The sequence below is a fragment of the Polypterus senegalus genome, chromosome 3 (assembly GCF_016835505.1).
Source record: "Polypterus senegalus isolate Bchr_013 chromosome 3, ASM1683550v1, whole genome shotgun sequence".
Lineage (NCBI taxonomy): Eukaryota > Metazoa > Chordata > Cladistia > Polypteriformes > Polypteridae > Polypterus > Polypterus senegalus.
In genome coordinates this window covers 218,840,916-218,861,573 of record NC_053156.1, presented here as the reverse complement: position 1 = coordinate 218,861,573, position 20,658 = coordinate 218,840,916, and the positions used below count along the sequence as shown (strand labels likewise).

The following is a 20,658-nucleotide window of genomic DNA, read 5'->3' as shown; positions in this document are numbered from 1 at the left end:
TCTTTTTCATCGGGAGAACTAATGATGTAGAATTGAATATCAGCAACCACTTTCAATTCAGCTAGAAACAAGAGGCTGTATCTGATTTTATCTTTGCGTAAACACTATTTAATGCTATAGAATACAGCTGCTTTGGCAGCTGTTGAACGTGAGAAATTGGGAAAATACAAATGCAGTTACTTTTAAATATAATCTCCTCTTTTTGACTGAGAATTAGCATCAACTTTTCTTTAACCTGTAGTTTGTCGAATCTGACAATCAGACTTCAGTTATTTTAGAAAATAGCTATAAATTTACCTGGGTTTAGACTTTTATGGTTTTCAGGGAGACCTTAGAGTCGAATGTTGTTCCTCCAATATCTGTCTTCAAATGCAGCTAATTTATCACCAAGCATTTTGCATTTAGATTCTACTGCAGTTGTTTTTTTATTGGTTGCGGAAGTCAATTGTTTGACTTCTTCAATACGAATCATAAACGTTTCCTTAACTTCTTCCAGGTGAGCGCCAAATACTCTGATTTTATTTAAAATTTTGCTCATATTTTCCTGTATTTTTTCATCAATTTTTGCCATATTTTTTAAGGTTAACATCAAAGTTATTGTTTAAAAGTACCTGCTGATCTTTAATATATTCTGAAGCAGCTTCACTATTCTGTCTACTCTGTTGTGTATATCCTCCTTTCCATCATTTATTTTTATCTTAACTACAGTAATCAATACCTTCAGCTCAGAAAGCTTGTTTCCATCTTCTCCATGCTTTGAAAGAGAATTATGAATCCTTCTGGAGCTGATGCTGTTGACTCATACGGCGTGTTGGTAGTAGTTGACAATGGAGATAAAGAGGCATTCGCTGCTGGCAGGAGCAGCTGTTGCAGCTTGAAATCCTGGCTGATGAAATTCCTTCACCTGTCTCTTCCAACTCCCTTGGTCTCCTGCTGATACTTTTAATATACTTGTAATTGAATCCTCTCGGGTTGCTTAAAAAAGGATATTTTGGAGAGATAAATAATGCCAAATAAAAATGCTGCCAGCATTGTCTCAGACATCCATCTCTCACAACAGAAAACACATGTTCATTATCTAATTTAATTTAATCGACAGGGAAATTCACTAGTTTTTATGATACCTGATTCTGGCTTTGTTTCCATAGGTCCTAAAGCTAGGAATTTATTTGTAAATCTTCCCAAAGCTTTTACAAAGTTTGAAAACCCCTAATTTGGAAAGATATTTTATTTATCATGGGCACCGTAATTATGGATCACATGGTATGAACCTTGCTACTAAGTAGCAGCAATAATTAAGCTGTAACTGTGTGATGGTAGGAGAAGGATCTACCATGGGGAAGCTAGGCTTTCCATTTTAACTTGAACACTGTGCTTTATGGCAAGGTGACACCTTTAATTGAGATCTTCGTTTTTGTCTTCTGATTATAGTTATTTTGACTTGTTGCCACCTCTGCTTTTAACCTGAACTTTAACTTGTTGTTGGATTCTCTTAAATATTTGTCATAGCTTCTGAATTTTCCTTCTGTTTGTCTGGATCTGCTCACAGTCACTTCTAAGCATTGCCTGCATCACTCTGATTTCTGTCCTTATGGCTCAGCTTCCATGGCACAAAGACCAATGTTGAGAGGTTACATTGAGCAGTTCTTTTTCTCTGACAGTGCAGTGGCATGGTGCTTATATACCAAAACTTTCCACCCCTGACCATAGAAATCTTTCTTTAGTACATGTTCTGAGTAGTACATATTTAATACTCAAACAGAAGACCAATACTAAAAATAAAAAACTCCCACAATCAAATAATTGTATTGAGTAATTAATTCAATCAAACAACAAATGAAAATTAATTACTATAATAATTTACAAAAACAATCTCAGTTGCAGGGCAAAAATGACCAAACAAAATCAAACAAATGACTATTAAGACAACTAAGTAATAAATAATAGAAAAGAACAAAATAAGCTAAAAAGAGAAACTCTTAATCTTTCCCAGCCCAAAAGGTAAATCCAAATACAACAGAGTTTATTGAAAAGCTCTAATGGCAAAAACACTAGTCTGAAGAGCAACAATAATAGTCACCTAAATGCAAGTAATTTATAAAATTAGGAAAACAAAACTACACAAAAACAGTAGGATCAACACAAGAACATGTAGGCTGAAGAAACTGCACCAAATGCAACTAATGCACAGTGAAGGGCACTGACAAGCAGGTGTCTTTTATAACTCTCATGTAATTGTGGCTCCAACAAGTACCTGAGGGCCATCACCTGTTACCAATTGTCACCCCTTTAGACTACACTAAAGATTAAAAACACTTAAAAAAGAATATTTCTGGGAGAAAACAAAAAGTACTAAACAAAATGAAGATGGCAAGACACTGATTTGGTTTTGAGCACCCAGCTTTATAAATGCTAGTTTTGACCTTTGCTTTGTTTTTTGAATTTGTTCTTTCTCCTCTTCCTCACTCTAGTTTTTATGACTGCTTAGTTTAGTCATTACATAAACATGGATCAAATACAGTATGAGTGACCCTGAAAGAGGACAAAGGGTTTTCGGTTCAAAGAAATTATTAGGGGGGGTTTGCGGCACCAGATGGCTAAAATGACCTTACCATCTTTAAGACAATATGTTTGTTGTGGTTATTTATCTAGCATGAAAAATAAATATCCTTAAAGAAAAATGTGACACAGAATGAAACCAAGTATGTTACCAAAATGGTAGTGGGTTTTTGGAATATATAACCCCATCGCTGCAAATGCAAGTGGGGTTGTTCCATTGTTTTGGCTTTGTAGAGTTCTGTCTTACTCTGCTTTCCCCTTTTGTATTCTTTGTTGTGTAGACTTTATCAGAATGCTTCAAATCCCATAGGCTAACCACTGTTTATAAGGTACTGTACTTTATAACTTCTCACCACATTCCCTTCTACATCTATAACCAATTACATAGAGTAATAGGACAAGCAGGAGTTAAGTGACAGGTTTAAATAATGTATTATTGATAAAATTCATTAAATAATAACAATAAGCAAGGTACATATGAATATTGGCATCATAAGTGCTAGATGTGTAGTTCCAGTTTGCACACAGACTTGTAGTTTCTTAAATGAACCTGTGAAACTGGTTCAGTGCTTGTAGGGTTTGCTAATTACCATAGAAAGTTTATTACAAATTTTAGTTTGTTGTCTTTAACAAAGGAGTCCAAGAAAACATCTTCATGAACCTTGGACGCACAAGAAGCTTTTGATATGTAAATGTTTTTTTGACTGCTTAGTTCAGTCATTAAAATAACATATGGATATGAATAACTGCATTGAACTGCTAAATCAAACAACATCTTAATTTAATCTTGTAGTTTAATCATCTTTTAAATATATACAGTGTAGATGCCACATGGGATGGATGGGCATCTTGGCCGGGGAGGAAACAAGAAGCAGACCCAGAAGAAAGGATCAGAAAAGGTGGACGGACAGCCCATGGAAAAGAAAAGATATCGCTGGGGAGTTTTTATTCCCTCAGCATGCTAGATGGCAGCAGTACTGGGAAGCCAGCGGGGCATGCTGGGAAATGTAGTCTGGCAGGGCAGCCCTGCTGGGGTCACTGGGTGCCGCGAGAGGGCGCTGCAGGGAGACAAGCAACCTGTTATAATAGACTTCCACGTGACATGGAAGTGGTTCCATCTGGCAATTGCCCTGGCACCGGAAGAACTCCTGGGTCAGTAATAAAAGGGACTGCACTCCATCACCCAGGAGAGTTGGAGCTTGGAGGTAGAGAGGCAATACGTGACTGGAGGAGGGCAGTGCAGCGGTGAGAGAATTATAGCAAAGAGAAAAAAACCTGTGTTTTGTGCTTGTTGTGACATATTTAAGGGGATTTGGTTAAGAAACTATCATTTATTAAAACCCAGGACTATGCTTGTGTGTTCATGTTGGGGTTTAGGCGATTGATGCTCTGGTTTCTATCACAACAGTATATACTGTACATCTATAGGCATAGGTATATATATGGATCTATACCAGAATATATACTATGTGTAAATATACATAAATATATATGACCTGGCATTAAAGTAAGATGACCTGTATAATTAAAAATACATTTTTTATAATAATTCAAATACACTTTTCCACTGTTAATATCCACTTATTTTACATTAAACCGGGTGTTATATTTTTGTCTCATCCACAGCTGTCAAAATATTTACTCATATAGTGTCTTCTTCTCCACTATTTCAAGTTTTAAGATTTTGTAAGCATCATGAATAATTTATAAATATTAACAGTAGAAAGGAAATATATGCTATGCCACAATAATTTAATAGCAAATAAATAAACATATAGTTTGCAATTATATAACATTTTATAGTGTGTAACAGAGCTGTTTACAGCACACAAGTTAAAAATAATTGATCTGATAATCAGGGATAATTTTTTTTTTAATATTTGGGATTTTTTTTTTTTAAATGTATGGCTGATTACCTTTTTGAACAATACAGATATGCATTCCTTCTACAGGAAGGACACAGGTGACACATTGGTAAAGTGGTTATTACAGTTCCTCTTTTGCAAGTAATGCTAACAGGATTGTCCTTAACTCTGCTGTAATTTTGTAATGAATAAGAAACAAAATTAAATAAAAATAAGTGGAACCCATTGACCAATTTCAAGACCTGTTTAGTTCAAGTTAGAGAAACACCTGAGACCTAGAGGCCTGACCCTAGCCCAGAAGCACAGCGAGCAATGTAGGAATCAACACAGAGCACAGTACCAGCCCATTTCAGGGCATTCACACATACTGTATATCCTTCCTCTGGTACAGTTAGGTGCAAATGATATAAAGTAATTTTACTTTTAAAAAAATATTTTTCTATCTACAGTTTTTGTTCAGGTGAATGGTGTGGAAATCCAAGCCAGGCCCATGAAGAGGACAAATGGTCATCATTAGTTTTAGTGTATACTACCAGGGGTACCTAGCACTGCTCAGGGATGATAAAAGTGCAGGTGCATTCATTAAATACATTCCTGAAACCAAAATTTCACTGACTAAACCCACTATGAGGAGCAACTTTTCATACCGGTGTGTTTTTCCAAAAATGCCCCCTAGGAGTGCTTCCCTAAAAGAGTGTAGGTTTGGTCACTAAATAAAGTTCTCCAAGGAGAACACATTTTGGAACAGAATATAGCCTATGGTCTTCTCCTTTACAAATGGTGAATCTGCAATATTTGGCAGTGGATTTATATATTTGGCAAACACTCTTTAAACTTTATTTAGTAGATATCTATGGCTAACATAATCACTGTTTCCATTCTGTAATGGAAATTGGAAATGAGATAGACAAACTAATTTTGCATAAGTTGTAAAGTAAAATGAGGACAATCAGCCTGTATCCCTATTATTTTCTAGTAATTTGGACAGATCACAAGCCTGCAATGTTCAGAATTTTTCTTTTAAAACTGTGTGAAAAAAAGTCAAAATGTATTACATTATTGTATTCTGGGAGTATCAAACTATGTTTTGAAGTTTTTGTGCCCAAAGTGCTTCACTGTATTAAGTACAACATTTATGTTTTGTGGTTAAGTGAAAACTATTTTCGTTATTAAGGGTATTTTCACACTTTAGCTTTTGTATGCTCATACTGAAAGGGAATTAATTAATTTCTTACTTATATTATTAAACTGGGTGCAAGCATATTTGAGAAATAATATTTGCATAGTAATACATAATACAAACATTTCAAACAGGATACCCCAGGATTTTAAGGTTTAGGTTACCCATAAACTCTTGCTCTCGAGGTCTACCTCAGTGTTGATAAATGAATAATTATTCCAAATCACAATTTCCTAATTTACTCTGTCTTAAATTAATTGTAAACATTAACATACAACATTACCATTGCGAATGACCAAACATACTTAAAATTTCTTGCAATCTTTTATTCGCGATAACATTCTTGAGATACCGACATTTTCAAACGGCTGGAAAACAAAACCTTCAGTGGGCGTGGTTTAAATGTGTCAATCAAGAGAGGCCGCGAAGCCCCGTGACTAATTGGAATCTTCATGGGCAATCAATATTGGTTAGTTGGAAGGTCTGCACGAAACGAAGGCGTAGGTATGTTCGACTGTAAAACTTAAAGGAAATCTAAACACATTTTGTTTATGTCGTTAAGATTTAAATTTAGCAAAGTACAAACATGGCAGAGGCACATTTTGGAAAAATAGTTGTATTTACCTTTTTTACGTTGCCGGGATTTACTTCGAAGTGCTTGGAGTGACTGAGACCAGTAAATATATTTTAGGTGTGCTTTTGGGTAGGATCTGTAAATACAAAAAGCCAATACAGAAAATGGATGGCAAGCAACGGCATATTTTATTTTCAGAGTAAAAATAACGTAACCCTCTACTTAAGTTTATGCTGTATATAATGTTTTAAGTTTGTAAACTGTGAAGCCAGCAGTGCGAAAGCAAGGTTTATCATGCGCAAATGCAGAATCGGACAGTTAATTGCATCTGTAATGTTTCTAAGTGTATGTGCAGGCTCTTTGATAATAATTTCCTTGTTTAAAAAAGCGAATGCGCTTGTTGAAATGCTGCAAATGTTACTTGTTTTACGACTTCTCAACTTGCTGCTGTTTTAATATTCACAAAGAAATACAATTAAGCGAACTCGATGATAAATTAGGTTTAAACCTGCTTTATAATTTTTTCTTCCTTTTTCGAAAATCAATAATATGCACTAAAGGCGTTTTCAGATATGATGATAGGTAAATTACACATGTAGTTTAATCCGTGTAATCTTTTGATTCTTTAAACGCAACCTTTGGAGGCAGCTCAGGTCCCTTCTTCAGCCAAGATGTAATCTTGGGGCCTGAGCTGCACCAAAACGTGCATATTGTAGTCATTTTAGTTGCATGTACTGTATTTTAAGAAACTAATATTTTTTTTGTTGTTGTGCTGAATAGAATAGCGTAAATCCATCTTAGTAGCATTGGCATTTATTGATACCTTTCATATCGTTTACTTGCAATATCATGTGTACAGACTAAAGTGAAAGTCTTGCTTGCTTATGTTACCAACAATCCATCACTCTATGGCACTGTGATAAGCAGGGGTGTGTTAAATGACAAAACTAAAAAACACTTCCCAGACATACCCCTTATCCTTATTAAGAGATATGCTTCTAGTTTTTGAGCCTGTGTGGAAAAATCTCTGAGGAAAACTCCATTATATTTCCCACTGTTTTGTTGATTTAACATTAGGGATCGGTGACCTGACCAAAAATGTTAACGGCATATATATTTTCTGTTCATAAGAATTACTTATTTTCCTGTAATTTTAGGAGGGGGGTGGTGCCAAAACCTCACATTTGTTATTAGTGTGGCTGTAGTGTGTAGTTATTGACTAACCCACTAGGTATTGTATGACTACAGTCTTCTTAATCAAACCACCAAGCAACACCACGGTGAGTCGATCAAGTGCATTTATTCCCTGGGAGTATAAATTCTGAGATTTTATTTTTTCTTTTCCCCAAGCTGAAAAAAAGCATGTGAGGCCATATAAAACATCAAGACAATGAACATTGTGTTTTATTAGTTAATGGGGCTTGTTAATAAAGAGTTTCCCCACTAAAAAGACTGTTAATCTGCAACATTCCAGTGAACTACTGAGGCTTCTGTGGGAAGGCATCAGGAAGAAAAATATGTGGAGCAGTGGTGCACAAAAAACTGCATTTTGCATCTTGACAAGGATGGGAAGAAGATGATTTCTTACCGTGTAAGAAATCCAGAAAAAACAATTGCCAAAGGCTATAGACACGATAACAAAAAATATGAACAGGGAGTGTTTCTAGAAATGGGAGAAGTTCTGGGATAGTTGTATTTTGACGGTAACTAAAATTAAATTGATGTAAGTTGTATAATAAAGTGTTTATTTTTACATTCCAGGAACATTCCTCCCCATCGCATATTATTTGTTTTCTTATGCTCAATTTTTAGTTTGATTAGTATTTTGAACCCAAAAGAAACCAAAAAATATGTATTATTTTAGTGGGATGTACAGCACCAGGTAATTTATCAGAACTGAACCTTAGTGAGTAAAGATAAAATAAGTAAATCTATAATTTGAAAACCTTTAGCAATTGCTATTATAAGCCTGAATGTGAATATATTACAAGACATTTATAAGGTAGCAAGGACCGCTGTTTGTCTAGTAAGGTCACTCTAGGAAAGGACGACTTGTGGATCTTCCTCTGGTGTTGACCATATAGCCAAAGAAAGAAAGAAAATATTTTGTATGATAGTGATAATTATTGCAAAATACAGTAACTAATGCTCTATGCACTCAACAAGAGAATGATAACTTTTCAATTAAAGTACAATTCGCAAGAATACACAAATAACCAAAGGCTTGTATGTTTTTAAGCAAATTAATACACATATGAACAAACAAATCTGAATTCAAAAGTGATGTAATATTCTTATGTTTACAAAATTATAATCAACAAAATTTATTTTAATATTTCCTGTAAATAATTTGAATGCAGTTTGGTGAAACATATACCTGTAAAATGCCATTACTAAAATATATTCAATAGCTATTTTGAATGTTATACTCCTTTTTGACACTCATTTTCCAACTGGCCTGTCATGCCAGAAAACAAAAATGTGAATTAGGATGCCTTTTAAATATCTGCTAGTATACAGCATTTTGCCTTCACTTTTTCTCTGTTACTATCTTGTTAGCCAACATGACCACATACAATGTATCAGCTCTTTGCTTGTTTGGCTACATGCATTTCATGACTGTATATGCAGGTAGAGTGAGACTTATCGCTTTTCATGGAAATTATTTATTTTTTTGCAATATGGCAATTTTTTTTCCTACTTGATGTTTTCATAAACAACACAGGGTTTGGAGAGTTTAAAATAAATCAGTCCTATGTAGCTCTCAAATTAAAAAAAGTGTTTTCAAAAATGCGTGCAATTTAGACTTAGTTGCGAATTTTCCCACTAGGTATAGCATACTAGCAGTATTCTGTGGCAGTCTGCCAAGTGGCATTGCTCTTTACTGTTTGTTTGGCATTCCATGTCAGTTTTTCTTGGTGCTTTTTAAACGTGTTCTATTTCTGTTATGGGTGATCATAAACATCAGCTAGTCTGCTTTAAATTTTGTTTTCTCTTAGGGAAAACAGCTGCTAAAACTGTAGTACTGCTTGAAACTACTTTTAAAGAGGAAGCTTTAAGTAAAATACAGGTCTACAAGTGGTTTTGGCGTTTCAGACAAGGGGAAATGTTACTTGAAGACCAACCAAGATGTGGCCGACTTTCCATAATTAGGAATGATGAAAATCTTGAAAAAGTTGGCAATGCAGTTTATAAAGATTGTCATTGAACTACAGTATTGAAAAAATTTCTGAATTGACTTGTGTGTCTTGGAGTTCTTGCCACCCTCCCTACTTGCCTGATCTTTCTCCGTGTAACTTTGTCTTGTTTCCACATATGAAAAAAGAACTTAAAGGAAAGTGTTTTTGTACCATGGAGGAAGTCAAAGAATAATTGTAGCAGACCTTGGACAACGTTCCTCCTCAGCAATTTCAAAAATGTTTCCACCAGTGTGAAACGTTGGAACAAGTGCATTCATTCACATGGGGAGTACTTTAAAGGAGACTAAAGTTTCAGTAAGTAAAAATGATAAAAGCAATTCTTTTTTCAATTCAGTTTATTTTTGGGTACCCCCTCATGATCCAAATGATTTTTATTATTGAGGTCTTTAAAATATTTGATAAAAGATAATTATCAGCAAGGTGTATATTGAAATCAGCATGATTGCTGGTAAAAGACTGATGATCTCGATATCTGCTCTACAGGTTTGCAGAAATAATAAAGAGAAAAAAGACTTTTGAGACCATTTGATTGGGGTCATGTCCAGGATGTTTCAAGGAGAAGTGGTTGTACTGGAAATCAAGTGGAATGAGACGTTTTTTAACAGGGATTTTAGTTTTGGTATGAGGAATGTTGAGGGCAAGAAGATTGTGATGTTTGGTGTTCTAATAATAGTTTTGTGCAGCACTATTTTTTTAAGAAGGAAGGAAGAAAAAAACATTACTGACATTTCTACTAGTCTATGAGTATAAGAACAACAATAGGTTCTAGTTGGTGAGTAAAGGCATTCCTGACATAATGAACAGTGTGAAGAAGGTGCCATGAGAAGGGGTGGAATAACTTTTAATTAGCAGCCCATATTAAACGTAAGAGGAAATATTAACTGAAGCTAAAAGTGTGGTAACTGAAGGGATAAAGATGTTAGTGCTTCTCTGCCACTTCTTGGCTGAGTGGTTAGTAGAAAGACTGAATCCTCTGCTTACTATTGATTTAAGGGAGTGGTTGGCACTATGGAAGCCCCACAGCTCCTGGGGCAGGTGCCAAACAGGTTAGCAGGTCCATTGCTTCTTCTCTGGTTCCAAGGCATATGGTGAATTATTTCAGAGAAAGATGGCCAAGAAGTTAGAAGAAGAGGGAGTATGCTGTTGTGTAGAATATAGAGAAGTAACTTCTGTGGTTCCAAGGAGTAGACAATGGATCATGAAAAGCTTTTACAGTAGAGAAACTGAAGTGCAACACGAGACAGAAGATATCCTGAGATTGCAGAAAAGAATAATGGAGGAGGCTGGAGACAGGCTTGGAATAAAAACCAGTGTAATATGGTAAAGGTGTGAATTTCCTGGGGAGCTGAAAATGCACTGAGGTCCATTCAGTAAAGAAATTTTACAGACAATTTTAGAATTTGTCCAGAGGCAAGTAGAATTTATCTCTGAAAGGTTGGATGGGGAAAGTATGTTAGTTTCTTTTTATTATTAATATTCTGTTTCTGAGGGGTGTGGAAATTTGTTATGGGTAATGGTTTATATTTCTAGAATACAAAGATATTCCTAAAACACCTTTAAGTACCATCAAATGAAGAAAGAGTACTTCAGTCTTGATCAACATTCAGTTTTATCTATTCATCTTGTTGAGTGATGGAATTAACAGTTCTTGTTAAATAACCTCTTTAATAAATACATTTAAGTATGTTCTATGATGCAGAAAAATTTCAGATTGTTACATACTGTATAATCTGACAGTTCTATTGCCTAATAGTAAGTAGTGCTGTCACTGGTAATGAAACTGAAAATTTTTGCTCACACCAACCTGTTCCTTAGAAGGGAGCATTGCTGTTGACAGTCCCTACTTTCTAAGTGGATATAGAATAAAATACAATTTATTTTTGTACAGCCCAAAATCACACTAGAAGTGCCGCAATGGCCTTTAACAGGCCCTGCCTCTTGACAGCCCCCCATCCTTGACTTTCTAAGAAGACAAGGAAAAACTACCAAAAAACCCTTGTAGGGAAAAAAATGGAAGAAACCTTGGGAAAGGCAGTTCAAAAGAGACCCCTTTCCAGGTAGATTGGGCATTCAGTGAGTGTCAAAAAGAAGGCGGTCAATACAATGCAATACACAGAACAGAACAAATCCTCAATACAATATAAATTCTGCTCTGTACTTGTAAAATTTTTTATTTTTAACAGTAGATAATATCACATAACAATTTGGATTTGTTTAGAGTCCTGGAGACCTCAGCCATCAAGCTCCCTCCCCCATTTGGCCCTACCACAGCTGAAACTGTGCTGGGCCAGCCAATCCGATGAAAGGACCCCTCTACCCCACGATTCCTGCAATTCTCCATCAGGGATGACTTTACCTTATGCTGGCAAAACAATTTGGCAGGTGGGCCATGGCACCAAGTGCCACATTTGAGTACAGAGAAGAGAAACAGAATAGTTGGTAATAAATTATGACTATCATGTTACTTATGTTTTAGTGCTAATGACTAACAACAGAGATGCAGTCTGTACAGATAATCAGCAGCTCTAGTCAGGATATGCTAAACTGAAGTAGTGAGGCTTCAGCTGGGATTTAAAAACTGAGACCGAAGGGAATCTGTTATAGTAGCAAGCAGGCCATTCCACAGTTTAGGGGCACTGTAACTAAAGGTTCAACCTCCCACTGTTATTTTATTAATTCTTGGAATCATAAGCAGACCTGCATCTTGACATCTTAATGTGCGCTCTGGTTTGTAAGTCATGATAATTTTAGACAAGTAAGCCAGACCTTGGCCATTTAATGCTTTATATGTTAAAAGGAGGTTCTGAAATCTGCCCTAAACATAATCAGGAGCCAGTGTAAGGATTTCAGAAGTGGAGTTATGTGTTCGTATTTTCTTGTTCTTGTAATGATTCTTGCAGCAGCATTTTGGATTAACTGGAGGCTGTATAAAGAACAGTTTGAACATCCAGTGAACACTGCATTGCAGTAGACAATCCTTCTACAAATAAATGCATGAATTAATTTCTCAGAATCCTGTTTATTTAGAAAGCGCCTTAATTTCCATTTTTAAGATGGAAGAAACATGATTTGGACAACTTTGTAATATGCGCTTTAAATGACATGCTAGAGCCAAAGATACAGTGCATCCGAAAAGTATTCACAGCGCATCACTTTGACCACATTTTGTTATGTTACAGCCTTTTTCCAAAATGGATTAAATTCGTTTTTTCCTCAGAATTCTACACACCACACCTCATAATGACAACGTGAAAAAAGTTTACTTGAGGTTTTTTAAAAATAAAAAAACTGAGAAATCACATGTACATAAGTATTCACAGCCTGACTTTGTCGATGCACCTTTGGCAGCAATTACAGCCTCAAGTCTTTTTGAATATGATGCCACAAGCTTGGCACACCTATCCTTGGCCAGTTTCACCCATTCCTCTTTGCAGCACCTCTCAAGCTCCATCAGGTTGGATGGGAAGCGCGGTGCACAGCCATTTTAAGATCTCTCCAGAGATGTTCAAGTCTAGGCTCTGGCTGGGCCACTCAAGGATATTCACAGAATTGTCTTAAAGCCAATTCTTTTGATAATTCGGCTGTGTGCTTAGGGTTGTTGTCCTGCTGAAAGATGAACCGAGTTCAAGAGTGCACTGGAGCAGGTTTTCATCCAGGATGTGTCTGTACATTGCTGCAGTTATCTTTCCCTTTATCCTGGCTAGTGTCCCAGTTCCTGCCGCTGAAAAACATCCTCGCAGCATGATGCTGCCACCACCATGCTTCACTGTAGTCATGGTATTGGCCTGGTGATGAGCAGTGCCTGGTTTCCTCCAAACGTGACGCCTGGCATTCACACCAAAGAGTTCAATCTTTGTCTCATCACACCAGAGAATTTGGTTTCTCATGGTCTGAGAGTCCTTCAGGTGCCTTTTGGCAAACTCCAGGCGGGCTGCCATATGCCTTTTACTAAGGAGTGGCTTCTGTCTGGCCACTCTACCATACAGGCCTGATTGGTGTATTGCTGCAGAGATGGTTGTCCTTCTGGAAGCTTCTCCTCTCTCCACAGAGGACCCCTGGAGCTCTGACAGAGTGACCATCAGGTTCTTGGTCACCTCCCTGACTAAGTCCCTTCTCTCCCGATCGCTCAGTTTAGATGGCCGGCCAGCCAGCCAAGAGTCCTGGTGGTTTTGAACTTGCTCATTGGGACCTTCAAAGCAGCAGAAGTTTTTCTGTAACCTTCACCAGATTTGTGCCTCAAGACAATTCCTTTGACTTCATGTTTGGTTTGTGCTCTGACATGAACTGTCAACTGTGGGACCTTATATAGACAGGTGTGTGCCTTTCCAAATCATGTCCAATCAACTTAATTTACCACAGGTGGACTCCAATTAACCTGCAGAAACATCTCAAGGATGATCAAGGGAAACAGGATGCACCTGAGCTCAATGTTGAATTTCATGGCAAAGGATGTGTACATGTGCTTTCTCAAATTTTTTATTTAATAAATTTGCAAAAATCTCAAGTAAAATTTTTCACATTGTCATTATGGGGTGTTGTGTGTAGAAGTCAGAGGAAAAAACATAACAAAATTGTGGAAAAAGTGATGCACTGTGAATACTTTCCGGATGCACTGTAACTCCTAGATTGCGGGCAGATTCAGTAAAATTAATGGTGATTCCAGCTGAGTTAAATGACAAAATATTGTTGTGATCAGCGTCATTCCCTCCAATTATTATACAGTATATGTAGCTTAAAGAGTTTGATAGTTCTCAGCTGCCCAGACTGAATATGTTTTTGCAGATGAACACACAGCAAAAAAATTGTCATAAATGGGATTGTACTGTCTGTTTGTACCTCAGTAATGTGTGAAGCAAACTCATTATGATTTTGCCAGAATCATACCATACCATACCATATTTATTTGTTGAGCGCTTAAAAACACAGCATTACAACTGACCAAAGCTGTACAGTTACAACAAGCAGGACTAAAAGCAAAATATTAAAATAAACATTAAGAGAGAATTAAAACAGAGATACTAAAAACAGGTCAAGGGACCAAATAAAATAGAGAAAATAGCAAAAGACAAGTGGAAAATGAAACAGGTTAAGAATTAAAAGCCAATGTGAAGAAGTGCGTTTTAGGCGAGATTTGAATGTGGCGACTGAAGCGGCTTGCCTAACCACTAAGGGCAGGGAGTTCCAGAGCCTGGGTGCACAGACGGAGAAAGCCCTTTCACCACGAGCTTTAAAACGTGCCTTGGGAACGGTTAGGAGCAGCTGATCTGTGGATCTAAGAACACGAGGGGGATTGTGACAATGGAGCAAGACACTCAAATAGGCGGGGGCTAGACCGTTTAATGCCTTATAGGTTAGGAGGAGAATCTTAAAATCGATTCTGAATCTAACCGGCAGCCAGTGAAGGGTTTTCAAAATTGGTGAAATGTGTTGGATTCTGCTACTTCCAGTTAGAAGCCTTGCAGCCGCATTTTGAGCCAGTTGGAGTCTAGAAAGTGTGGCTTTACTGATACCAAAAAGGCAGGAATTAGAGTAGTCAAGCCGGGACGTAATGAATGCATGAATTACTGATTCCAGGAGGTGGTTAGAAAGAATAGGCTTGAGTTTGGCGATTCGCCTTAGATGGAAAAAGCAGGATTTTACTGTGCTGTTGACTTGAGCATCCATTTTCAGGAACGTATCCATTTTGATTCCAAGATTGGAGACAGGCGAAGTTACTGGAATGGGAAGAGAAACGAGGCCAAGGGGTGGAGCCTGTTTGCAGTCGGGACTAAAACAATGACCTCGGTTTTGAATCGTTCAGGTGAAGGAAGTTTACAGCCAGCCAGTCCTTAATGTCAGATAGGCAGTCGAGGAGTGGTTTGGTGGAGTCAGTTGGCTTGAGGGAGAAATAAATTTGGCAGTCGTAAGCATATAGGTGATATGAAATTGCATGGTTTCTAAAATTGCACCTAAAGGCAGGATGTAGATTGAAAAAGTAGTGGCCCTAAAATGGAACCCTGGGGAACCCCACATGGGAGTGGGACTGATTCAGATGAAAAATCGTCTAGCATGACTCTGAGAGTCCTGTTGCAGAAATATGACCTGAACCAGTCGAGGGCTAAGCCAGATACACCAGCCCAGGATTTGAGTCGGGAGATCATGATGTCGGTGGTCGATTGTGTCGAAAGCAGCAGATAAGTCGAGAAGAACCATAACCACGTGGAATCCTGAGTCCAATGCCAAAAGGACGTCATTTAGGACACGTAAATGTGCGGTTTCTGTGCTGTGTTGGGGCCTAAAGCCTGACTGAAAAAGATCCATTACCTGATGGTCCTGTAGGTGATGAGTTAATTGCTCATAAACTACTTTTTCTAGTATTTTTGACAAGAAAGGTAGCTTGGAGATTGGGCGAAGATTGGAAAGAATGGCAGGGTCAAGATCAGGTTTTTTCACAATTGGATGTACAACTGCGTGTTTGAAAGCATGAGGAACTATAGCCGAGGATAGACTACTAGTTATGATCTTTAGGACATCATATCGAATCACAGGAAACACATCTTTCAGCAGTCTGGGCGGCACCACATCGTCCGGAGAGCCGAAGGCTTCATTGAGGCAACGATTTTTCCAGATGGGGAGCGAAATAGGTTCAAATCTGGTGAGGGAACCGTGCAGGAGCGGCTAAATCAACAGAGCCAGAAGAAGAAATGGAGATCTGGGATCTAATGTTCGTGACCTTATCCAGAAAAAACGTGAGGATCTGATTACAAAGAGCAGTGGAGGCAGCAGAGAAAACAGTTACGGCTGGAGAGAGGACAGCATTTAGTGTTTTGTATAAGACACGTTGATCGCCAGAGTTTTTTGAGATGATGTCAGCGAAAAAACGGTTCCTTGCACCTCTGACCGCTCTCTGGTATTGGGACCACCCATGAAAATGTTCAGGAATTTCACCAAATTCTGGACAAGTAGGAACTGAACTAGTTTTGAGTCAGTAATAATTTAAGTTTTCCTGAAAGTATCTGACAAATACAGACATGGAGAAATTTGTTGGTATTTCTTTATGAAAAAAGAAAAACCCACAATTGTCTCTGAAATTACTGTGTTTTGTATATTTTCAGCAGTGGAGTTCAGCTTTTTATCTACCATGTCACTATCTTGCAGCCGCATCCAGGGAGGCTGTCTACAGACACATGGACCTTAAACTTCTTTATGTTTGCAACTATTGTCACAGGAACATCAAGCTGCTTGGAGATGGTCTTCTATTATTCACCTTTAAAATGCTTGGCAATAATTGTCTTTCTGATCTCCTCCAACAACTCTCTCATTTGCTTTCTCTGGTCCACGTTTAGTGTAGGACCCATGATGATACCAAACAGCAGAGACACTGTTTTTCTGCATTTAAATAGGCTAAATGAAGAATGGAGGCAGGTTTGATCATTTAAAAAAAGAAAACCCTAGCTTGAAATATCACTCTAATCAAATTATTAATTATCTTTTCTTGCGGTGCCAACAAATGTGTCCAGACCATCTTAGAATATCTTTATAGAATGATCAACTCTTTATATTTTTTTACACTTGCTTTGCTTTACTCGATGACATTTCAAAGGCATGTAGGAATACATGGGACAATTGCTTTTCATTTAATCATTTTTCAGGAGACATGCAGCACTTTTTCAATGAGTAGTAAGGATACCAACAAATTTGTCCATGGCAATGAACTGATTATTTTGGCAAAAAATGTGGCCTGAGGTTAAAGGCAGCAGCGCTAACTACTATGCCATTGTGCCTGAAACAATAAATGAAGAAGACGGAGCAATAACTACAAACAAAATACACCAAATGGTTACATACTAGCAATAAAATGAAAAAAAATATATAATTGTATCCACAATTTTCGGGCATGCATTGGCTGTGACATTCGTTCGTTATTTGAAGTCAGGGTACAGCTGGAATGGGTTTGGTTTCTTCTCTGTCTGTGCAGATACTTGTAAAGTTTTTGATTCTATCAATAAGATAGAAACACCTTGTAAATTAATAGTAAATAACTTGTCGTTATTATTTTACAGGGTCCCATTCTGACATTCTCCTTTAAGGCTTCTTTAGACTGGTAGTTGCAAGGCAAATGTGGTGCTGCTGTAATAGAAACTGCGCTAGGGTGCACAGATTGGTGTTATATATCCGGTGGTATTAGTTATAATATTTTCATTATGGTCCACTAATGTACCCCTCAAATAAAAATACTACAAGGGTTTTTTTTTGTTTGTTTTTTTTTTAAAGTGCATGCAAAGTGCAAATCCGCTGGGTCAGGTCCTTACACCACACATACGCAAAGAAGTTGGGGCAGCAGTCTTACAGTACACATGCAGGTTGTTCTGTGCGTGGCTTCTACAGTTCTGTGATGTCATGCTGGCCTTGCAAAGTGTCATGGGAGGCTGGGAACTAAATATTTATCTAAGCCAGCCACATGGCAAATTTCCAGGAAAACATTCAGTGAACAAGGTCACCGGCAAACACAGAATATTCACTGCGAAAAACACTTTAGCAAATTTTGTCAATCAGCACTGGCATAGTTCAGTTATGACAATGATAGTAAGTAGAGCAAATTCAAAATCAATGACTGAATGGTCAGGTTTGTGGAACTCGTAAGGAAAGAATCTGACTAATTTAAAAATATTTGAAGGACATTCATAAGGATGTCTGATAAAATAACAGGTTATTTTGGTCCACAAACTTTAACTTTGCAGAAGATTGCTGTCTGGTTAGCACAGTTGATTGAACACAAAGGGATAGAAAAGGCACTGGTACAGCTGTTTACTAATTCAGGAATGTCTAGCAGGTTGTGTGAATCACCTGCCATCAAAGTCGTCGTGAAGTTGGGCTGCAACAACAAATTATTTCAGCCAACTAATTATTCAGCAGAAGTGTGTCAAGACTCATATATACCAACAGCAATACATCTGCACGATGCCTCACTGTGACTGTGACAGCCAACTCAGAACTTTTCTTTCTTTTTAATTTTCTTGCTTTATGGTCATTGTGGTGTGTGTGTGTGTGTGTGTGTTCAGACTAAAATGTGTGTATATTTGTTTATCTGCCTGATTATGTATTTAAATAGCTTCTTTAAAAAGCCATATTTCCCCCTGGGGCAAATAAAGTTCTATCTAGCTATATAGATGTATCTAACAAATTTAATATTTTGGTAATTAGTTATTGAGGCAAGTATTACAAAGATTAATTGGCCCAGTTGAAAATTATGGCTTGTAAATTACATTGGGAGCTCCATTTTTACTGTTAAAGTGCATATTACCCGAGATAACTAAAATTAATACTCTATTAATGATGCAGAGTATGCTTTTAAAATTCAGATTTTAAAATGATTAAAACAAAGCAGGCATATTTGCAGTGCTGCTTATCAGCATTGGATTTCCTGCAGTGCTTATTGGAAGCGGGAAACATATTGAGGCGTTAACTTTTAAAAAGGACCCTTAAGATTATGTCTACTTGTTTCAGCACTTCACTCTCAGTTGGATTACAAAAGCAACCACCTCAGATTACAGTTTTTCTAGATTTATGTTGTTGTCCTTTATCTTGTCCATGTGATTTCATCTTGGTTGTATATGTCTTTGTCTGGGAGCACACTCAATCACTTCAGATCTTCAAGAAATAACTGGAAATTAGTGGAATAATACCTTAATAACATTCAGGAGGCAGTTTACTTGATCATCATCATTTGTTTCTGTGGAACTGGACTGTTTGTGGACTATCATGAGTACTTATTGTTTACCATTTTCTGCTTATTGTTTTGTTGAGTTTCAATTTGTTCAGTGTTGGTTAAGTAGTTATCGCCATTGGGGAGATAGTGTATGCTTTTATCTGCATGTTGTTGGCTTATTTGGTTAATATGTTCTTATCATCTATATATATATAAAGGAGAGTTGGGATCGGAGAGACTGTGTTTGTGGAGGGATTAGGAGTTAAGGCGGGTGGGGGAGTCACGTGATCATCGCCCCTCCCATTCATGTCATTTCATTCATTTCGCTCCGAGCTGAGCTCTGCTGAGCTCCGCAGCTGACGCGGTCTTGCCGTTCTTTTTCCTTAGTGTTTAGTCCTTTCTCCTTTACTAATTTACTGTTTAGTACATGCGGTATTTACACAGTCACTCATAAATGGGGAGAAGACTCCGTGCATAAAATGGGTATTGAAACTACCTTGGAAGACATGCAATCAACGAGGCCATTAAACGAATCACAAGAGAGGTCTTCTAGGTTGGAAAAAAAGCGCTTGGCTGCCAAAATCAGATGATTAAACAAATCTCAACAAGAATCGACTTCTACGTTAGAAAAAAAATGATTCGCTGCCAAAATCAGGCAGTTAAACGAATCTAAAGAAGACAGGATTTCTAGATTGGGAAAAGGACGATTGGCTGCTGAAACCAGGCAGTTATAAGAATCAGAAAAAGACAAGACATCTAGATTGGAAAACCACGATCCGCTGCCGGAACTAGCCAGTTAAACATGCAGCGCCAGGTCTGCTAGTTTTAAGATATTTTATTATGTTTCTTTGTGTGCGTATATACTGTGTCAAGGCTGGGTGTGTTCATGGAGTCCCTGAAATAAAAACAAATCTCTATTTATCAGCAGTGTGAATCTGAGAGTCACACAACCATTACACACTTGTTGCTAAGCTTCATGACAGCCTTAGCAAGGTGAGATAACTCTGATGCTTGGCCTTTCTACCAGGCTGGGCCCTGATCTGCTTGAGTGGAAGGTAGTGAAAGATAACATAAATGTATGTGGCTTGTACTCTGAGCAAAACCTGCATTTACGTCTGCCTGTGCAACCACTGATTACACATATGTAATTAAATTTTATTTTAATGGTGGTGTTCCATCAGACGGTTGTTCTAACACTATTGTCTATCCAAAAGCTCCTTTTTCACAGTTTATATTAATTTCTTCAGTGGTTTCTTTTCTCTTTTTTAGTTCAGCGTCCTGCATACAGCAAGCGAACACACACTGGTTTTAACCATTTGGCAAAAATCAGGCCTATTTTAAAAGAATATATAGAACATGCACAATCAGCACAAGCATAATTAGGATGCAGTACTGATCATCTGTTTTCTTTTTGTCTGACCAATCCTGCCTCATTATGAATAACTAGCAAAATACCCGCGCTTCGCAGCGGAGAAGTAGTGTGTTAAAGAAGTTATGAAAAAGAAAAGGAAACATATTAAAAATAACGTAACATGATTGTCAATGTAATTGTTTTGTCACTGTTATGAGTGTTGCTGTCATATATATATATA

The 20,658-nt window shown here is 37.4% G+C and overlaps 1 protein-coding gene across 6 annotated transcripts in view; it reads left to right on the top strand.

Moving 5' to 3' along the window:
• The first annotated feature begins 6,026 nt into the window (after positions 1-6,026).
• The window catches only part of LOC120525860 (lamina-associated polypeptide 2, isoforms beta/gamma-like), a 116,750-nt gene continuing 102,118 nt past the window's right edge, over positions 6,027-20,658 (top strand). For 5 of the 6 annotated variants that reach the window (XM_039748500.1, XM_039748497.1, XM_039748499.1 and 2 more), the window contains exon 1: positions 6,052-6,108. In XM_039748500.1, the coding sequence (XP_039604434.1) occupies positions 6,057-6,108 (52 nt within the window). In that variant the 5' untranslated portion in view covers positions 6,052-6,056. Of the gene's footprint in view, positions 6,109-20,658 lie in introns of all 6 variants that reach the window. The other variant, XM_039748501.1, reaches the window with a different exon arrangement.